The 17594-nt window shown below is 34.8% G+C and overlaps 1 protein-coding gene across 1 annotated transcript; it reads right to left on the bottom strand.

The window, feature by feature from the left end:
* Window positions 1-7476: 7476 nt before the first annotated feature.
* LOC149558232 (protein LATERAL BRANCHING OXIDOREDUCTASE 1-like) lies at window positions 7477-16412 on the bottom strand. The gene is made up of 4 exons (XM_089832546.1): window positions 15982-16412; window positions 15055-15296; window positions 8131-8455; window positions 7477-7859 (listed from the first exon to the last, which is right to left on the bottom strand). The coding sequence occupies exons 1-4, from the start codon at window positions 16249-16251 to the stop codon at window positions 7611-7613; spliced, it is 1086 nt and encodes a 361-aa protein (XP_089688672.1). The 5' UTR covers window positions 16252-16412; the 3' UTR covers window positions 7477-7610.
* Window positions 16413-17594: the final 1182 nt, after the last annotated feature.

Raw genomic sequence — 17594 nt, 5'->3', positions numbered from 1 at the left:
TCACCCACTGTTTACTGACCAGTGACTATTTGGGTAGTTTCAAGTTTTCAAAAAGCGCAATAAGATAGGAATTTAAGGGTAGTTCATCATAGAATGTCCTCTACTCAATATATAAAAGACCACACTTAATTGAATTACATTTCCCATATTTTGTACTTACGTTGCTTTCCCAATGGAACCTTTTATTGCATAATGCTTCTCCCCTAATTGCTGGTGTAACTCGTATATTTTAACATTCTTGATATGTAGACAATTTTCTTTTGTTTTCTAAGTTAGCATGAATTTTTCAACTCCATCTATAGTTTCCTTCTTGTAAACTTTATCGACATGCTTTTCTATGGTATCAATTTTAAGCTACAACCTCTTCTCTTCCTTTGTTATCTTTATGCAAATCTTACATCTACATTCTACAAGAGGCTCATCATCAATTGGATTGGGCACTAGTTCAATGAACTAGTACTTTTTCACCCATTTTAATTGAAAACTCCTTTTGGATAGATCCCAAGGAGATCAATCTTTCATCGATTCCAATTTTCTTTTTCTCATTTGTGCATGAACATGATTTATGGAATTAGTTTTGATTTTCTCACCTGACTAGTTCGAGACTGACTCCAACTCTATAATCTCAATTTGTGACTACCTACTCAGGGGAACTGTCTCCAAATCATGTTCAAGTTTGTCCTTGACTGAGATATCAGGTTCACCAACTTGAACTTCAATAAGGTCTAAGGGTCCAATTTGTAATAAATCTCCTCTTTCAATAAGCACTGGAGATCTAACTTGTGAATCTTATAGGTTGCCAACATTTCCACCACCAAAATATGCCGCTATGGTTTTGTGTTTTGGTAATGGTGGCCTTTCTTGACTTTCAGGGATCCTATCGGAACCCCTATTACCCCTCTTGTTTGACATGGCAAACTAATAAAGGCTACAAAAAATATATCAACTTAATTGTTAAACAAAAGATTCAACTACTTAGACTACATATAATAACAATAATATGATTCATTCTCAAAAAATGGATACTACTGCTATGGTACTACCCACTATAATTTGCAAACCTATAGGCTATCTTAGCATGTGAGATGTCCAATCACCAGTGGACACTAGACAATAAAACTAAAAAAATAACCAATACCACTGTACCAATGGTCTAGCAACATTGTTGAAATTAAAAAATAATTAAAAATCACTTTTCTTTTACAAAAACTAGGGTCCACGAGTCAATGGCCAATGCACTCAGCACTCTGAAAGTTCAGCAGCAATAAGAAATGCCAGTCTCCAGACCAAAAAATAGTGAATTGTGTAAAATAATAATATCTTATAATCCAATCTAGGTTGACAAATTAGGCAAGATTAACAAGCACAAACGTCAAATGCAGGCAAGATGCACCTTCCTATGCAAGCCCACAGTAGGAAATAGTTGGCTAAATGGGTCTGGTGGTCGACACACATCGGGAAAATGGTTGGCAACACCCAACCCAAGGGAAAATTATTTGGTTGTAGTAATGGCAAAAGAACTTGGGCCAATAAGAAATAGCATGCAAAGGTTGGTGATATCTTTTAAATAAATCTATCCAAAATGTATATTACATTGGCAATTGGACTGGTATTTTTGACCAATCATGTGATAACTAATGGGTGACTACCCCAGGCGTTGGACCCAAATCTGATAAATATCCGACGACACGATTGACCTACGTTGCATGCGCTATTCACCAAATGACAATTGACCTGTCAGACGGGATCGCCAAAAGGCAAAGATTTGCCACTAAAGTAATCTCTGGGCTCACGGACAATTAGGTGTAACAAGGCCCTAAAACAATTCAGTCAATATAATCACTTATAAATAACATTAAAAATTTTGATACTAACTATTATAAACAAAAACTAAAAACAAGAAAATTCTTTCATACCTTAGTCAATGGCTTTGAACTAGCCATCGTTGCAGCTACTCCATGATCAATGGACTGCCGAAGATGAGGAGTCTCAGATGTCAAGAGCTGCATGTCATACAATACAAGTTACATAAAACATGAAACAAATATAATCAAATGAATTAAATTAAAATGAAATAAATCTACCTCTAGGAAGCTCGTATCATGCTTAGGCTTGGAGTCCCTAGTGAATGTCGATGGTCCAGTAGAGAACTGATGCATATGCATAAATTTTTTTGTCAATCCTTCATATGATTACTTAATAAATATATGTATTAATTTAAATGATTAAATTGATACATACTTCTGGACTCGTCAACAGGATGAAAAATGGGGTCGGGGGATCTCTACTAGGGCCGCCAACACTTTGACCCTGAATTTTGAACAATGTCAATACATGCTAATTAATTAGTCATTCACTATACATATGAAATGTGATCAAATTAATTTATTATAATTGTAATTTACCTATGTGTTAGTGCCAAATGTCTCATTCAGGAACTGATCAGTGACTAGCCCATCATCCATACTATCTTTAGCATGATTGCCAAATGTGCATAAGGATCCAGATGATGTGCACATGTGACCGCGACACACAAAAGGCTCCTCCTCAACTAATGGACTTGTGTAATGAATGAGAGTCTGTGTCGAAGCATTAATAGTCCCTAGAGTGCTAGTCTCTACATGTTCCTTCACAACTACAGAAATAATCATATGCTCACCCTATGGCTTGACAACAGGTGCCCTAACTATATTAAGGTCACAACATGCCCCCAACCTCTCAAATGATGACCCCCACCTCTACCTTGAGATTCTAATATATCAAAATAATTGAGGAACTCCCCAAAGAAAAATTCACAATACAATTTCTTAAAAAATACATTAGGACTTTGTGATTATTGGAGGGAAGGGCATCAAAAACCATCCACCATCTATCCCAAAAATTATTTCTAATACCATCGTGTATGCACCAATGGATGAGGAACCATTTAGTTGTCTCTCTAATAGTATTTTGTTCATCAGGCTTTCTAAACAATGCACAAATGCTATCTTTTGGTATTTCTTTTTTTTAATATCTTGATATGATAATTTGTTTGCATAATATCTTTTTTGCTCATCCCTCTTAACACGTCAAATATCCAATTGACCACTAACAGAAGTTACATGGGTCATAACGGACTCGAGAGATGATGCCAATTGTGCTCTCATTGGATTGGTTTGTCAACAAGCTTTCAACCTACCAATGAGTGCTTCTAATTCATTTTTTCCTCTTTCTATTTCATTTATCATGTTGTCTTGTGTGCTAGGAGGAGGTCTACCAATCAGTGTAGGTTGCAGAATTTCTTGTTCTTATTGTGGAGGGTTTTGATTCTCATCTTGTAGACGGTTTTCATTTGGATCTTGTCGAGAGTTTGGTTTTTATTTTGTTGGAGATTTACCAGTTCATTATTCACATTTCCTAATAAGAAACCAATTGCAATCTAAATAAATAAACAAATTTAAAGCAAAATTGAAAAAAACCTACAAAACAATGCAAAAACATATAAAACAATACAAAAACAAGGGTAAAAAACATACAATGTGATCTTGATCTCGAACTTTGGTGATGAAGAGGCATTTTGAGGAGGTGGGTGGCGAAAATCTTCAATTCCTTCAACTTGCGTAGACGCTATAAAGAGAAAATCTTGCAAAATAAAGTTAAAATGAAATGGCTTGTAAGTTTGTAGCCCATTTATAAATTAAAATTTTTTTTACAAAGCGTGTACATGCTATAGCATGTACACACTTTTGAAAACTTAAAAAAAATAAAAAAATGTTGTTATCTTTTTAGCACCACAACTTGGTGCACTTAGCCTTGACCTAAAAGCCATTTGTAAATTGTTTAACCAGGTGACATTCCAAGTGAATAATCTAAAATCCTCTAATAAGACTCACTTCTAACAAGGTGATTGAAATCCTTTAACTAGGTCACATTTAATAGTGTGCATTGCAACCTTTAACGGAGTTGGCCTTCCGTAGGGCATCACCTTAGAAGAGTGAGAATGAATAGCATGTTACTGGTGGTTTTTCCCAAATTGGGTTTCCACGTTAAATTATTATGTCAAATGTGTTATTGAATTTGTTGTGTTTCATACTTACATTTCTACAAAGTTGATTTGACAATAACCTATAAGCTTAAGTGATTGTATGATCTAATCAGTGCATGCCTCTGTAGGTGAGTGAAGAGCTTAAAGCTAGGTTTTGTCCATCCAATGGCTGAAAGTTTATAAAGAAGCTTGGATAACCATGGAAGACATTGTGGTCATTCATCTCATTGCCAATATGTTTCTTTATTTTTTATTTTTTAAAGCATTTGCTTGTCTCCTCAAGCATGCCGCCTGTATGTACATTTAAAAGAAAAAGTTAATACTGAAGTAAAGATAGTAAATGAAAATATTTATTAAGATTAACTAATTTTTCTTTGCTCTTTATTGTCAAACACATCTCAGCCCATAATGTACAAAGTGTAAAAGCTGAGTTTGAGATCTATGGTTGAAAATCCAAGAGATAGTTGCACTACTATTGAAAGAATCATAGTAGACCACATATGCAGCAAATTGTAAGGTGATATAGAAACAAAAAAAAATTTCCCACATCTGATGATGAAATAATGTGGAATTTATTTGTTACTTTCCAAAGAGATAGGGATTTGTACCATTCATAACATTAAATCCTTACAGAGATAGGGATCTCTACCAACGAATGTTCTATTGAATTGACTATCCATACCTACCAAGTAAATTATTCCCATTGATTTGACCTCCACACTTATTCGATGTACCTATTGCACACCAAGGTGTGATTGCTAGTAATATCATGTTGTAAACTTGTAACTTGTAGGATACTCGGATATTGCAAAGGTCAATCTCCAAACTATAGCACAAAAGAATCCCATTTTGTCGTGGAAATGTCATGGATCACAAAATAGCCATTTGACTCCTTTCTCAGGTTTGTAGTTCCACCTAATTATAATCTTAACTTTAAGAGTTTTACTTTATTGATTTGTGATTAAATGATTTATCATTTGTCATTTGTCACAAATTGTATGAATGCTTGTTTGTAAGTTGTAACTTTCAACTTTGTTATCTTAGGTTTCTAGCTCCTCAACTGTAGAGATGAATTGATCTACCTAAAGCTTCATCCACACTGTTAAGAACACACTTACCTCTAAGAGAGCGAAGAAGGTTGTAGTTGTACATAGTTTCTTGAGGCTCAAAGATCGCAAGGCACACAAGTACAAGGAAAGCCCAGTGACACGATGGGATGTACAACTAGAGAATTTGACTCAAATTGATGAGGATGACGATACAATAGAAGCTGATGTAAGGCTAGTTGATGTTCATTTGGAGGATCATGATCTTATCCATGAGGAGTCCAATAGTTCTAGTGATGAGAACTTCGGTATAGAGGATGATTAGAGAACTCCCACCCGGAAATTCTCATTGTTATCATTTTGAACTGATTGTACTCACTTTGATATGGCCATGATACATTATTTCATTTTACTGTTTCATGCTACTCTTCTCATTGTAATCAATGAGCATCTTTATGATATATCATATTTGAACAATGAAGTTTGAATCTTTCATCTTTGTCATTTGATAGTCAAAGGTTAACTTACATGGTAGTATGTATGATTTATATTTCTCATTTATCATTATCATTATTATGAGTATATTACTAATACCAAGTTCAATGATCATTGATTTGTGAATCACATTTCAATTTTCCATATTCAACTATATTTGGTATGTTATATTGAAGCATCATTTCATAATTAACATTTCAAATCATATATGTATTTTATGCAACCTCCCTCTTCCCCCACACTCCTGTTGTTACACTCTGTTGTCCCCAAATTGAAGCCCTTTTTCCCCACCCGAAACTCATCCTAACATTCCCTGAAAATTATTAAGACAATGCAAAGAGCATATTTTATCCCATCCTAATTGACTCGTAAGTGTGAGCTTGAAAACCAAACTTGTTAAACATTTGGTTGAAATTTTCTCAATCTAATTACTGAAACTAATAATTCCACTAAGCCAAAAGTGTTTTGGGAAAGTGGATTCATAAAATTTTTGACATTAAAAAGCTCAATATGAAATGTGATTGCATTCTAACTTGCCCTACCACTGATGATATTGAAAAGAATATTCACCAACTTTTATAGGTTGAAATCTGTTTAAGCAATAATAGCTTACAGGAATCAAACCAACTTGGTTGCTTTCAATCCACCATATTCAAATTTAAAATGATATCATAAAAGTTTGTGGTCTCAGCTAATTCTTCCCATTCTAGACGCATGATGAATCCAAAGAATTAAGAAAAGGATGAGGATATCGAAACCAATCAAAAGGTTACCACTTCCACCTCTTACGTGTTCTGAGACGAGGACAAGAATAAATTGAAATAACTAGAACTATTCCAATGATGCTAATGGAATCTACCTTTGCCAGTAACTCATCATGTACAGAAACCAAGATCATTTGTAAACTACTATTACAATTCTATAAACAGATGGTGTATATAGTAGATACTGGCCTGTACATACTATTGAATACAACCAAGGAAACCCTTATGCTACCAATAAGGCAGTGGAATTATCTCAGCAAAGAAACAAAGATCATTAAATATAGAATCCAATGAAAATTTATATTTTAACATCGGTTGCAATTAGCCAATTCCAGAATGAAATTGAAGGCATGCAACTAACATCAGCAACTTTCATTTGATGTGGGAATCATAATGAACATCATAACTATTAAACACGTTCTCTGGAAGCAAGAGCGGCAGCTCAATGATACAAATTTTAACCTCTATTTTCAATTTTCTTTTCTTTGTCAAATCCCTCTTTCTCATCAATGGTTCCAGTCATATTATCAAAAAAATTATTAAACTACTTGTAAATTTAATTATTAACTTTTACAAAAATTATAAGATGTTAACTATTACACTTTCTTTTAGTACACATGCCAGTAATGTCTAGAGTCAAGATCTGGTATCTCTGGAAAGAAAGTTTGGACATAATATCTCTATAAAATGCTATAATAACCATCAAGAGAATGAACACAGACCTTGGGAAAGCAATGCCCTTAAAACTGTACCTTTTAATGTTACCATCTCCTTATAATGTTAGTAACTGATTGGTAGCTTTATGTGCACAACTTATGGACAATGTCTAAATAGAAAACTAAAATGCATATCTTACCAAGTGGGACAAGCTTTTTTTCAAAACTCTCCTTATATTTGCTGGATAGCCACTTCCCAATTTCTGTGCACTTGTGTACATCAAGTGTCACTTCCTATTGTTATGACTCTCATTTCTACCAATGTTGAAACTTAGAACTCAGAAGAAATTGATTTTATTTAATGTAAGATAGAAATTGACTACAGTTTACTCGATTGCCAGATTTTTTTTAAATACCCTGTACAATTAATATATAATTTTTGACCGCCTAAATTTTATTTTGGAAATGCAGTTACAGTTGAAATCTAAAAATATTTTAAACTAAATTCATTAAAAAGAGAATCAAATAAAATGTAGGCCCTAAAGCAGTTAATGAGCACAGCAGTGTAATTGTATAAACCAACCAGTCAGTAAAATACTCTCAATCTAGTTAAATACTCTCAAAGTTATGACTTGATTTTGGCAAATTCAAGACTCCCCTTCCCATCAAGTCTGCTAGAAAAGTAATGCTGCATATATTCTTCACGAATAAATCTTCTGTATTGACAGGGATGCAATTCATCTATGAGCTCAGGAGCAGGACCCAGCTCTGTTTCCATACTTGGACCACAGAACATGGCAATGGATATTCGATCTCTGACCATGTTTGTGACCGCTCTATGCTCAATGCTCTTATATAGTCCATTGCTTATTACCTAAACAAAACACACAAAGCAAACTTACAGTTGATTTCAAACTGGTCGCATCAAACATTAATCCTCGAGTACTAAATAAAAACTAGGTAATAAATCGTAAAGAACAAAGAACAGAGTTTGTTTAATATTTGAAATCTTAAATTGAGACAAATGTTCACAGCTTAGATAAAAAAGTTAAAACACCTATAGAAATAATCTTAGAAACAATTTAATATACTTTAATAGGCTCTATATATTGTTTTGGCCTAAACTTAAAACTCGTCATCATTACCTCAAGTATGTCTCCAATATTTATAACCAAGGCACCAGGGATGGGTTGAACAGGAATCCATTTGCCATCCTTACAGACCTGTAGCCCTACCGTTTCATCATCCTGAAGCAACACTGTCAAACCAGTTGCATCTGAATGAGGGCTTAAGCCTAAAGCCAGATCTGGTCTCGGACAGGGTGGGTAGTAATTCATTCGCGTTGACTGTGGCATTTTCCCAAAGATGTTAATGAAACAGTCTGGTTTTAGCCCAACATTCTCTGAAAGAAGGGAAATAACTTTCTTGTTAAGTTTTTGAATTTCAACAGCATATTGATCCACGGTTTCTCTGCAGCAAATGGGTAGTGTTATCAGATTGAAGATGAAAACAATAAAAATGGAACATGCTACCACACCATGGAATAATTTTTGAAATGGGTACAAAAAAGAGAATCTAATGAGTAAATATTCTTCACATATCTATTGCCATCAAGAGACTTCACCTAAGATCAATCCAATGATGACATCAATAAAATGACCAACCTAATTGCTCAAAATTAAGCTTTTAATCCTTCTATTGAAAGAGGGAAAAGTTGAACACGAGACTAATGTAGTGCCGCATTGGCTTAAAAACCTAAGAAACCCAAACATAACCTACTGAACTTGTCCTTATGAATTTCAATCTAATGGGAGTGTTCTTAGCCACCATATTCCTTACTATTCAAATAACCAGTAGAAAGTATCAAAATAATGATCTGCAAACACAGATTAGATAGAGAGTCAGTCAGAAGATGCCAAATTAGTAGTAATTTATTCAGTCCTGTTTCAGTCAATGAAGCCAAGGTTTGCAGCCTTATCTCGGTTAATATTCCCAGTGAAGAGAGCATGAGGACTAGTTTATGGATGAGAAAAGCTTGCAACTCTTAAACAAAGGTTTACTCATGTAGGTAGATTCATACTACTTTTGAAATGGCTGGCTAATCAAATTGAAGAAATCAAGATGTGGAGAATTTCAATGGACGAAAATTCCACATATGGAAGATGACATTAACATGCAGCATTTGGGAGAAAACCTATGGACTGAATTGAAACCAACTGATAGAGAGGCAGCAACCATGTGTGGACAGGGAGAAGGAAAACAATGGCCACAATCTTGCTCAACCTAATGGAAGCACATTGCTGATGTAAGCAGAATGAAAACCTCAAAGAAGCCTTGTGATTCACTTGGAAATCATTATGTCAAGTGTTTAAGACAAACTACATGACATGAAGATTGTAACTGCAGAGGAAATTCTTTCAAATATAATGGCTGATCAAGATCCAGCATGAAAAGAAGGAAAATAAAAAGAATCAGTGTCATCGCACATGAACAACTTCAAATTTCTGTTGAATCAGTTGGTTGCAATTGGTTCTTCAATCTCGGAAGAGGGTGGTGTTATGACTCCTATGGGGTTGGTGGTCTTTTTAGGCACACATCCTAGTGTCAAATTCCAAACAATAACTGGGTTATTACTGCATAGGACTGAAATAAAAATTCATCATTGCCTCATACATAAGATAGAAAATCCATCAAAAGAAAGAGAAACTAGCTGCCATCGTTGACAAAAGTTGAAATAAGAAAAAATTAAAATGTCATTATTGCAAGAAGGCAGGTTACTATCTTAAGGACTACAGGGGGAAAACGGTAGATCTTGCAGAAACAGACCTCACAAATCCACAGACAAATGCAGAAAATAGAGAAGCTAATTAGATCTAAGATATTTGTAAGACTGTTGACCACCACAGTAAGTGATCAAAACACACAAATGCAGAAAATAGAGAAGCTAATTAGATATAAGATATTTGTAAGAGTGTTGACCACAAGAACAAGTATTCAGAACCTTGTGTATTAATTCAAGGGCGTAACAATCTGACACCTTGAGGAGATTTATATCAGATGCAAAATTTCTTAATAAGGTTACTTGAAAGATGACTTAAGTCCTAAGATCTATGGTGAAGCAGTGATTTAGGTAGAGCTCTGAGATGGTGTATGCAAACAAATCCACGAATGCTTTGCATGTTCCAATTTAAACAAAAAATTGTTATATGTTGATGAAATTCTGAATGAAGGAATCAAATAGGTCCTTGACTAAAGTATATGCATGCTAAAGAATAACAATAGGCACATCGTGGCTAAGGGAGCATGAAATGGCCATCTATACAGACTATACTCATCACCTGTAGAAGAGCATGCTACCATTGCATGTTGCGGAAAATTTGAAAGGCAGATTTGAGGCATAAAAAATTCAATCATATTAGCATGTAGAATTTATAATCCATGGATAATGTTAGGTTTGGATCTGTACTAGAGATCAAACATGAAGCCATATTGATGTGAAGCGTGCATTTTGGGAAGCATCAAAGGACAAATATCTCAAAGGAAAGAGGCATTTTAGCAAAGGAGTTCAGTAGCTTGTATGGCAACCAGTGCGAACCATGGCAATTGCAGGAACAAGGTATTTCATCATCTTCATCAAGGATTTCTGAAGGTATTATTATGTGTTTCTCGCTCGATAAACTTAGAAGTCTTTGACAATTTTGAGCACTTGAAGAATCTCAGGAAGAAAAAAATGAAAAATTGCATAAAGAGGCCCAAGTGGGTGGCAATGGCAGAGAGTACAACCCTAAAACACTTGAACAATTTAAATTTGGTTGTGGATACCTAAAGACAATGGATATCTATATACAGCCCATAACAAAATGGAGTTCTGAATGCAAAAGCCAAGTGCTAGTGAATAAGAAAGTAATATGTTGAACCGTCTTATACTATCAAATAATATCTATGTACAGCCCATAACAAAATGGAGTTGCTGAATGCAAAAGCCAAGTGCTAGTGAATAAGAAAGTAATATGTTGAACCGTCTTATACTATCAAATATTATTTGGGCTGATGCGGTTGCTACAGCCCCAGACCTTGGAAATAGAGTTACAACCAAGTCAGTGATTGAAAAACCCTTGAAGTAGCTTAATTGCGGATCAGACCAATAGAAACACACCTTTTTGTTTCCAACATGTATGCCTATGTCTGATGAGAAAAGAAAGATGGACGTGAATAGTCATAAGTACGTCTTTCTTGGATATCCATTTGCAGTTAATGGCTATAAGGTGTATGATCCTGCTAAATGGTCAATAACAACCAGCAAAGATCTCATATCTAATGACAGAAAGGGTGTAACAAATAAAGTGGCAGACAATGAGCTTCCTATAGCTACCTTAAATAAGGATTTTGTGCAGCCACTATACCAACAGATTAATAAAGGTAGTGATGAAGGATGAGGCATACAATCTAGTGAAGATGAAGAAGGAGCTGATGGTGCATGCAAGTGAGAAACTGTAGAATTTCCACTATGGCTTCAGAGATTGGTAAGGATTCAACAACCTTTGCTTATTATATGGTTGTATTAAATTATTTATGATCATTTAATGACATTAGATTTTTACTATTTGTTATGTTTTTGATGTATTTATATAGCAGCCAAAAGAGGGGGGCTGACCTCGTGATACAGAGGGCTGGAGTCCAGCCAGAAGTTACCCCTACTATCTAACCAATCCCTTTTCTATACATATAAAACATTAAAAACATTTTAACATTTTTTCTGTTATGTTGACAATCTGCTTTTCTGAATTTGTTTGTGTGAGAGTTTTTGCATTAGTACTCCGGATCACACTCTGAAATCCGTCATTAAGATGACTCATTTTATCCTCTTTCTTATGCACCACTTCATCTCGGTTATGGGTCACAAAATACAATCTAAAACATTAATACAAAAACTCTCACACAATCAAATCTAGAAACAGTAGATCACCAAACTAAATTATGACCATTCAACTTTGCAAATGATCTTTACTGTAGATCAGGTTTTCAAATCCTAACCAACCATCTTTCTATGGGAACTCCAATTTCAAGTATTCATTATTGCTTGAGTGCTCTCACTTTTATTTTCCTTGCCCTATTTCAACCCATCAATTATTCCCAATTTGATGAGATTTTCATCTCATGTTCAGGCATCACTAAATTATGTATGTTTTTCCTTATGCTACTTATCCAAATTATCAAACTACAACATTGTCTTATTTTTGTGTTCAAGTCAAAAATTCAAGAAATTGACAAAGTTCATGGACCTAACCAACAAAGGAAGAATATATAAGCTTAAGCGGTTTCACAAGTTCACACCTGCAGAAGGTGTGGCACAAAGTGAAGGAGTAGTATAATGTTGACAAGAGACAAGTTTGCTGACTTGGTTCATTGGTTCTCCATCTCACGAAAACTTTGAAGGGCCCAAGAGAAAGAGGAAATAAGAAAGGAAAGAAGGGCATGGGAGTGGGAAAGATGTCTTGACAAGTTTGCAGGTTTGGTAATTTTTTCCTTGATGCTGAGATAGTTTTTGTGTCTTAGAAGCATGTGAAAGCGCGAATAGGGAAAGGCGGAAGGATGATCAAGAAAGAGAATGAGGAGCATGCATTGAATCTTGCAAACTCAAATTTGTTGAAAGACAAAATTTCCAAAAGATACACTTGTTGACATAAAAATCCACCTAAATACAAGGACGCTACAAAGTGATAGGAATCAATAAAGGTTTTAAAGTGCAGAAAGAACATATATGTGAACGAGAACCTATTTAAAATATTCTCAATCGTAGGAAGCTAAATTGAATGGTGTGATTTTTATATCTCTCCAGCTACCATGCTCTACCATTTTGCTACCATGCTCTACCCCCTCTATTTTTGCTTCTGCTTTGTCCTGTTCTGTATAGACTTCTTCTTCTTCCTCCATCTCCATTGAAGAATCTTTACTCCTGAGTCCGTTGAGATTCTCATCATAATTATAATTAATAACCCAATCCTCATCCTCACTAATGTTGTTACTCACAGGCTTGCCTAGGACATTCAAATTTCCAACAACCTATTCCAGAAAGCATGAACTTGTTTTCGTTATATTGATTCTCAAATCTTGAAATTTCCATTCCCACCCAATTAGAACAAAAGATCTAGTCAGGCAACCATTGGTGCCTCTACGAACTCTGCCACCCAGGTCTAGAAATCTATCCCCTGATCTCATCACCAAAGTATAATCCATGTGGTAGGTCATTGTCTATCAATATTGAAAATAACATCATGTAGACCCATTAGGTATTTCTTATAGAACGGCTTGTTACATATTTCTTCTACTACTATTTTCAATTTTTTGGTTCTCTGGCCACCAGAATTGACACTAGAACCAGCGCAAATTTTTGAATCAACCCTATGACGATGGACTGCATGAAGAAAATTGAGGTCTAAAATTCTCTTAATTGCATGAACTATTGTAACTTAGTTTCTTACCAAATAATATAGGCGGTGGTTTTCTCTTAGAAGGTTTTTCCCTGCGGTATATTGATCGAGTGTTTTACATGTATTTCTATTTTTTCACGTGTAAAGATCTTAAATTTGAACATTCAATTTCTTGATATAAATTGTACTCCCTCTTGCATTGCTTCTTTTCATAAACAGAACTTGTCATTACAATACTCTTTCTGTATTGTGACGCTGATTGTCAAGATGATGTTTATAGTAGAAAATGAAAAATAGCTGAAACAAGAGGTAACCAATAGTTCCTTGTCCAGCATATAGGCTGGATATAGGACAGCAATGAAGCACAAAGATTTGCTGAGAAAGTTGTTAGAAGATTTTAGATTAGAGTAGAAACAACCACTATCAATTACTTTGATAATTAAAGCTCTAACAAGGGATGCTAAGTTCCATGCGACAACAAAACATATATACAACCCAGCACCACTTTGCTGCTTATTTGAGAGAAATAAAAATTGAGAAGAGGAGCTGAAAGTTTACAGGCCCCAAAAGCATGTAGGCTGACATGTTGACCAATGTTCTTTTGAAGCTCAAACAAGAATTGTGTTAAGAGACTGGAATTGTGATAAACCAGAAACTACTAAATGTTGGCTGTGAATGTGAAGTAATTAGCTGCCATTGCTGACCCTCAGTCCAGTGCTAAATTAATGTTACTGTGTTCAGTCCTATTTCAGTCAATAAAATCCAAGTTTGTGTCATGTTTCAGGTAATAAATCCCTGATCCATGGCGAGATTTGTGGAGTCTATTTCTAAATGCCTCTGCTTAATATGCGACAGATCATTTGAATTAAAAAGATGTCTTTTTTCCATCTATTTGTTTTGTCCTCTGTCTGCATTCCGTGTCAGTGGTGCAGGGTTATATTTTCAAGTAAAGGAAGGCACACCTGAATGTTTTACACAGTTTGTTGACAACAATCCCAGAATGAAGGCTCTACTGTTTCAGAATACAGTTTTATATAACATCATAAAGAAACACTTTTACATATGAAAAAAAGAGACAAGTTTATGGGCTGCTGACTAAAGGCGTAGAAGTTTGCATCATCTATTGAACTAAGGCTTTTAATATCTGAAAACTTTTAGGGAGTTTTTAAAGGCCATATGGCAGCCTTTCTAGAGATAATCATAAATGCAGATTTCTGAAATTGTGGGGCGGTCACTAAATTTCATGTTACAAATTTTAACATACCGATCAACTGCAAATCTCTCAAAAAATTTATCAGAAACCCTTTCTAGAGAGTTATCTATGAATGCTTCAGGTTATTATTATGGTAGTTTTGATACTTAATAAAGTAGTACACAGTTACAATAAAAACCATTTACAGATACTATTATAGATTGTAAAAATATAGCCTCTCTTAAATTATTATTTTCACCTAGATAGTAAGGTTATCTAAGTTTTGAAGTTTTCCCTCTAAACTGCGAAGCACCATAGATCTATAAGTTGTAAAAATAGATTTCATGAGGCTGAAAAATAAATTACTCTTCATCATAGATAAATTGAACAGGATGTCAAGATTTTAAAGCATTTGTGATTCCCTAAATAAACAAATATTGAGGTACCTGAATTCTGTTGGCTTTGTTGGCCACAAATTCATTTTCCTATCCTGGGGAGGTAGAGTTGTTAAGAACAATACGTCTGCCCAGTCCAGTGTTTGATCATTTGAGGCTACAAAGAGCTGACCATAGCCTTCAGTCTCTTGCACTTTGTACTTGAGCTTTTCTTCCAAGTTTAGCTGAAAGAATTCTCTGACAACGCCCTTCATTCTTTCCATCAGAGACACGGGAATTCCATGATTCACAACCTGCCATACGGCATAGACATACATATCATCTTACCGTAGCAAAGTAAGTAAGTTAAGCGGATACAGATAATTTGTAACCTAATTCAATCAAAAGGGTTAAATGCCGTTGTAATTTATACAAATAGCCTTTTAGTTACTAGTATGCCACATCACATAGATAACTAATATATCCTACTAAGGGTCTTGAAAGCAACTCACATATCCTACAAAGGCTTGTGTTAGAACATTAATTCTATACAAGGAGTGAAAGCTTCATGAGGTAATAACTTCTGTAAAGATTATGATATTGCCTAAAACTTGCTTATTTGCAGAAATTACGGTATATTTGCAGAAAATGATCTTATTTGATAACCATAGTCATAAATAAAGAAAAAACCTCAAAAGATAACACTGAAACGTCCTATTATATTAGTAAGAAACAGGAGGATGCTGAAACAATCACCCTCAAGATAACAACACAGTAAGGGTTACTGCAATCATAACAATGATAGTGTAAGCTATAAATTAAAATACATCCGTATATATAAAGAGTTAAAACAAATCCAATTTTATGGTAAAAGTTATATTATTTGTATAAAAACATGCCTTACACAACATTTTGAGAAATGCCGTATTATATTAAATACTACTTTCTAACAAATTGTTTGCCTGTAATTAAATTTATAATCAATTTGGATGTACTCACTTGAAAAAATCCCCATTGCTGGCATGCAATACCAAGTTTTTCCAATTCCTCTTGCCTGCAGAGATCCGAGTCTCTCAAAAAAATGCCCATATCAATTATGGGTATTTCCAATTGATGAGGAGTAAAGACATTTGGGCGCTCATTCTCTGATCTGATATATCTTTGAGGAAGGCTATGAAGGTTCTGAGATGCCAATTCCTGAACAACAGGAACTGAAAATTGCTTTTCAGTGCCATCAGAGGGATCAAACACTTTGCGTGTATTAAACATGATATTATTTGTTATAAATATGCGTCTGTTCCGCTTCTAAATCCCTAACCAGAAGATATATAATGAACCGTGTGTACTGATCATCTGCCCACAGTGTTTCCGTAACTGCAGAACATCAGTCCTCCGCTGAACAAACAGCATCTATATAAAACATTTATTATGTTTTTGAAGATTGTTTGTCCTGTTTTGTACCATTCAATGTTAAACACTGTTGAAGTGACATTTACCTACTCAGTATGCCTCGCGTCATTCTTTATACTTAATGTGCGTCTGCCGCCATCGCCCTCGCCAATTCTCAGATGCTTATGTACAAGAGGAATATTCCAATAAATGGTAAGTACAACTAGAGAGAACATTTTGTTTCATAGAAATCGATGATGCCCGTTCTGTTTATCAGGAGTGTTGTGCTTGTGGTACGCGGTGAAGGAAACACGGCGGCCCAAAAACATCGTGAGGAGATTTTTTTCCACAGCAAGTCAATTTTTGATATTGCTGTTACCATTTAAGTGTGTCAAACTTATTCACTCATGATGCAAGCATATCTCTCATGGCAATAGGTAAGTTCCCATACAACTGCTAAGTTTATTTTGGGCAGATTATTTTGGCTTACAGCTGCTAGGCTTATCCAAGTGGCTTATATTTATGGATTTTGGCTGCTTATTTTCTAATAAGATAATTTAAAAATTATTTTAAAATAAAATTATTAATAAAAAGTGATTTAATGAAAAAAATGGAGACAAATAAATGGAGAGAAAACAAATTGTGCAAGCACATCTTGCTTTTTTTCAATTAGCAGTGGATGCTTATTTCCATACCTCTTTTTTCCAATGCTTATTTCATTTTATAAGCATCCGTTGCTCCATTAAAATAGGAGAAAAAATTGTTCTATCCTTTTCTTGTCATTTAAAATATGTATGGGAAAACTATAGCTACTTAAAAGTAAGAAGAAATTGGAGTTAGTCCTATGGGTACATGAGGTTAACATCATTGGATTTAGTCGGACGGCTTAAATTAAGAAGAAATTGGAGTTAGTCATATGAGGACATGCTAAGGCTTAATTCCTAGGCCAAAAGTGTTATATAGTCAAAGTTGACTTATTTTTTCAAACTTAATTTCTTCCTTTAGTGTGTGATGTTTAAGGGTGGCTAGGTCTAGGTGATGCTCACATAGGTGAAGCAATGAGACTTCTGAGGAGATTGCCCATCCGAGTACTACTCCAACTCAAGCGCGCTTAAATATAGAGTTTTCTCCATTGTTATACCCACTCTACTTGCAACCTCATTCACAAAACCTTCACCAAGTGTTGTGCCTTATGAACCATTATTAGAAAGCCCCCTAAATGT

Source organism: Cupressus sempervirens, chromosome 5, assembly GCF_028749045.1.
Source record: "Cupressus sempervirens isolate cs-2001-9-10 chromosome 5, ASM2874904v1, whole genome shotgun sequence".
In the NCBI taxonomy this organism is placed as follows: domain Eukaryota; kingdom Viridiplantae; phylum Streptophyta; class Pinopsida; order Cupressales; family Cupressaceae; genus Cupressus; species Cupressus sempervirens.
The sequence above is the reverse complement of the archived record's forward strand: the minus strand, read 5'-3'. Positions and strand labels throughout refer to the sequence as shown.

Bases quoted from the DNA above. Each gene is read 5' to 3' on its own strand.
- LOC149558232 (XM_089832546.1), bottom strand. From the start codon at position 16,251: ATGTTTAATACACGCAAAGTGTTTGATCCCTCTGATGGCACTGAAAAG. The intron at 8,456-15,054 runs GTACCTCAATAT...CATTTGCTGCAG, and splicing joins ACAAAGCCAACAGAATTCAG to AGAAACCGTGGATCAATATG. The intron at 7,860-8,130 runs GTAATGATGACG...TGTTTTGTTTAG, and splicing joins ATATTGGAGACATACTTGAG to GTAATAAGCAATGGACTATA.